This window comes from Archocentrus centrarchus, chromosome 24 (genome assembly GCF_007364275.1).
Source record: "Archocentrus centrarchus isolate MPI-CPG fArcCen1 chromosome 24, fArcCen1, whole genome shotgun sequence".
Lineage (NCBI taxonomy): Eukaryota > Metazoa > Chordata > Actinopteri > Cichliformes > Cichlidae > Archocentrus > Archocentrus centrarchus.
The window spans coordinates 26,866,463-26,868,048 of NC_044369.1; the positions used below are offsets into that span (position 1 = coordinate 26,866,463).

The 1,586-nt window shown below is 35.3% G+C and overlaps 1 protein-coding gene across 1 annotated transcript; it reads left to right on the forward strand.

The window, feature by feature from the left end:
• Positions 1 to 312: 312 nt before the first annotated feature.
• LOC115774770 (trace amine-associated receptor 1-like) lies at positions 313 to 1,299 on the forward strand. The gene has a single exon (XM_030722176.1). It carries the CDS (start codon positions 313 to 315, stop codon positions 1,297 to 1,299), a length of 987 nt encoding a protein of 328 aa, XP_030578036.1.
• Positions 1,300 to 1,586: the final 287 nt, after the last annotated feature.

The window sequence follows — 1,586 nt, forward strand, 5'->3', positions numbered from 1 at the left end:
TAAAAAGTGTGAATGAAATAATCAACACCTTTTTTTTTTTTTCACACAGGCCCAAAACTCAGCAGGATTTTTGATTTTGTTTTGCTCTGTTTTGCTTTGTTTTGTTATATATATATATATATATATATATATATATATATATATATATATATATATATATAATATATATATATATATATGTGCTGTTTTTATTGTTTTTAGGCATTGTGGTTCTTATGCTTTTGTCTTCTATGTTAAGCACATTAATTTTGCAGGTAATGAAATGTGCTATATAAAGAAAATTGCAATTACCATTAATAGGAACCCAGAAAGATGGCATCAGACATCCCTGTCAACCACACTGATGCTGATGACTTGCATCCCTGTTATAAAGTAGATAAGGTCTCTTACATGGTAATAAGCACCCCTTCCACACTCTGTGTTTTACTGTGCGTTTTTTTGGGCTTGTTATCTGCTCTAATCGTGTTTGGAAATCTTCTTGTAATAGTCTCCATCATTTATTTCAAACAGCTCCACACTCCCACTAACTCTCTGGTCCTCTCGCTGGCTGTGGCTGACCTGCTTGTTGGAGTTTTAGTCTTTCCTTTGAGCACGAAATTCACTGTTAGTGTGTGCCTGTTCTATCAAGATTTATTCTGCAAAATACGAAACAGCTGTGATGTAATCTTGAGCACAGCTTCCATGTTGAATTTGTATTGTATTTCCATTGACAGATACTATGCTGTGTGTCAGCCTCTGACATACAGAAGTAAGATGAAGGCTCATGTTATTGTGATCATGATCCTGGTAAGCTGGAGTGTTTCTATTCTCGTTGCTGTTGGCTTTCTTGTTGCAGAATTAAACCATGAGAAATGCAAAGGAGATTGTATTTCTGATGTTCTACTTGCAAACATTTTGGGACCAGCACTCTCATTTTATCTCCCAGTGATTATAATGCTCTGCATCTACCTGAAGATTTTCCTCGTTGCACAGAGACAGGCACGGAGCATCCAGAACACAACCAAGTGTGGAGCAACTGTGAGTAAGATGGAGAAGAAGGCCACTAAAACACTGGCAACTGTTCTGGGAGTTTTTCTCATGTGTTGGCTGCCTTTTTTTCTTTGTTTTAGTTGTCAGCTATTGAAACAAGTGTCAGTGCCACTTGCTGTGTATGAAACACTTAACTGGCTGACACTGTGCAATTCTATGCTAAATCCCTTTATTTATGCTTTCTTTTACAGTTGGTTCAGGTCAGCTTTCAGAATGATAATTTCAGGAAAAATATTTCAAGGTGACTTTGCTAACACAAAACTCCTTTGATTTATTTTGAGTTGGGAGTGCTGAAACAGTTATGTGTAGACATTGTCTCATCTCATAATGTGTGTAATTAGATATTATAGATATTATAGATTGTAAACCTTCTTTTGGCAAACCTCTAATATTGGTCTATAGAATTAAAAACAACTAAAAAGATAACTCATATATTATGATATGAGTTATATATGGTGGGAAGAGACACACTGTAAAATCATGAAAAAGAAATAACTAACCTATGGAGAAGGGATGGGATTAAATAAGTGTGCACTTATAAGTGTGCAGTTATTCAG

Coding starts and splice junctions, on each gene's coding strand:
- LOC115774770 (XM_030722176.1), top strand. CDS start 313: ATGGCATCAGACATCCCTGTCAACCACACTGATGCTGATGACTTGCAT.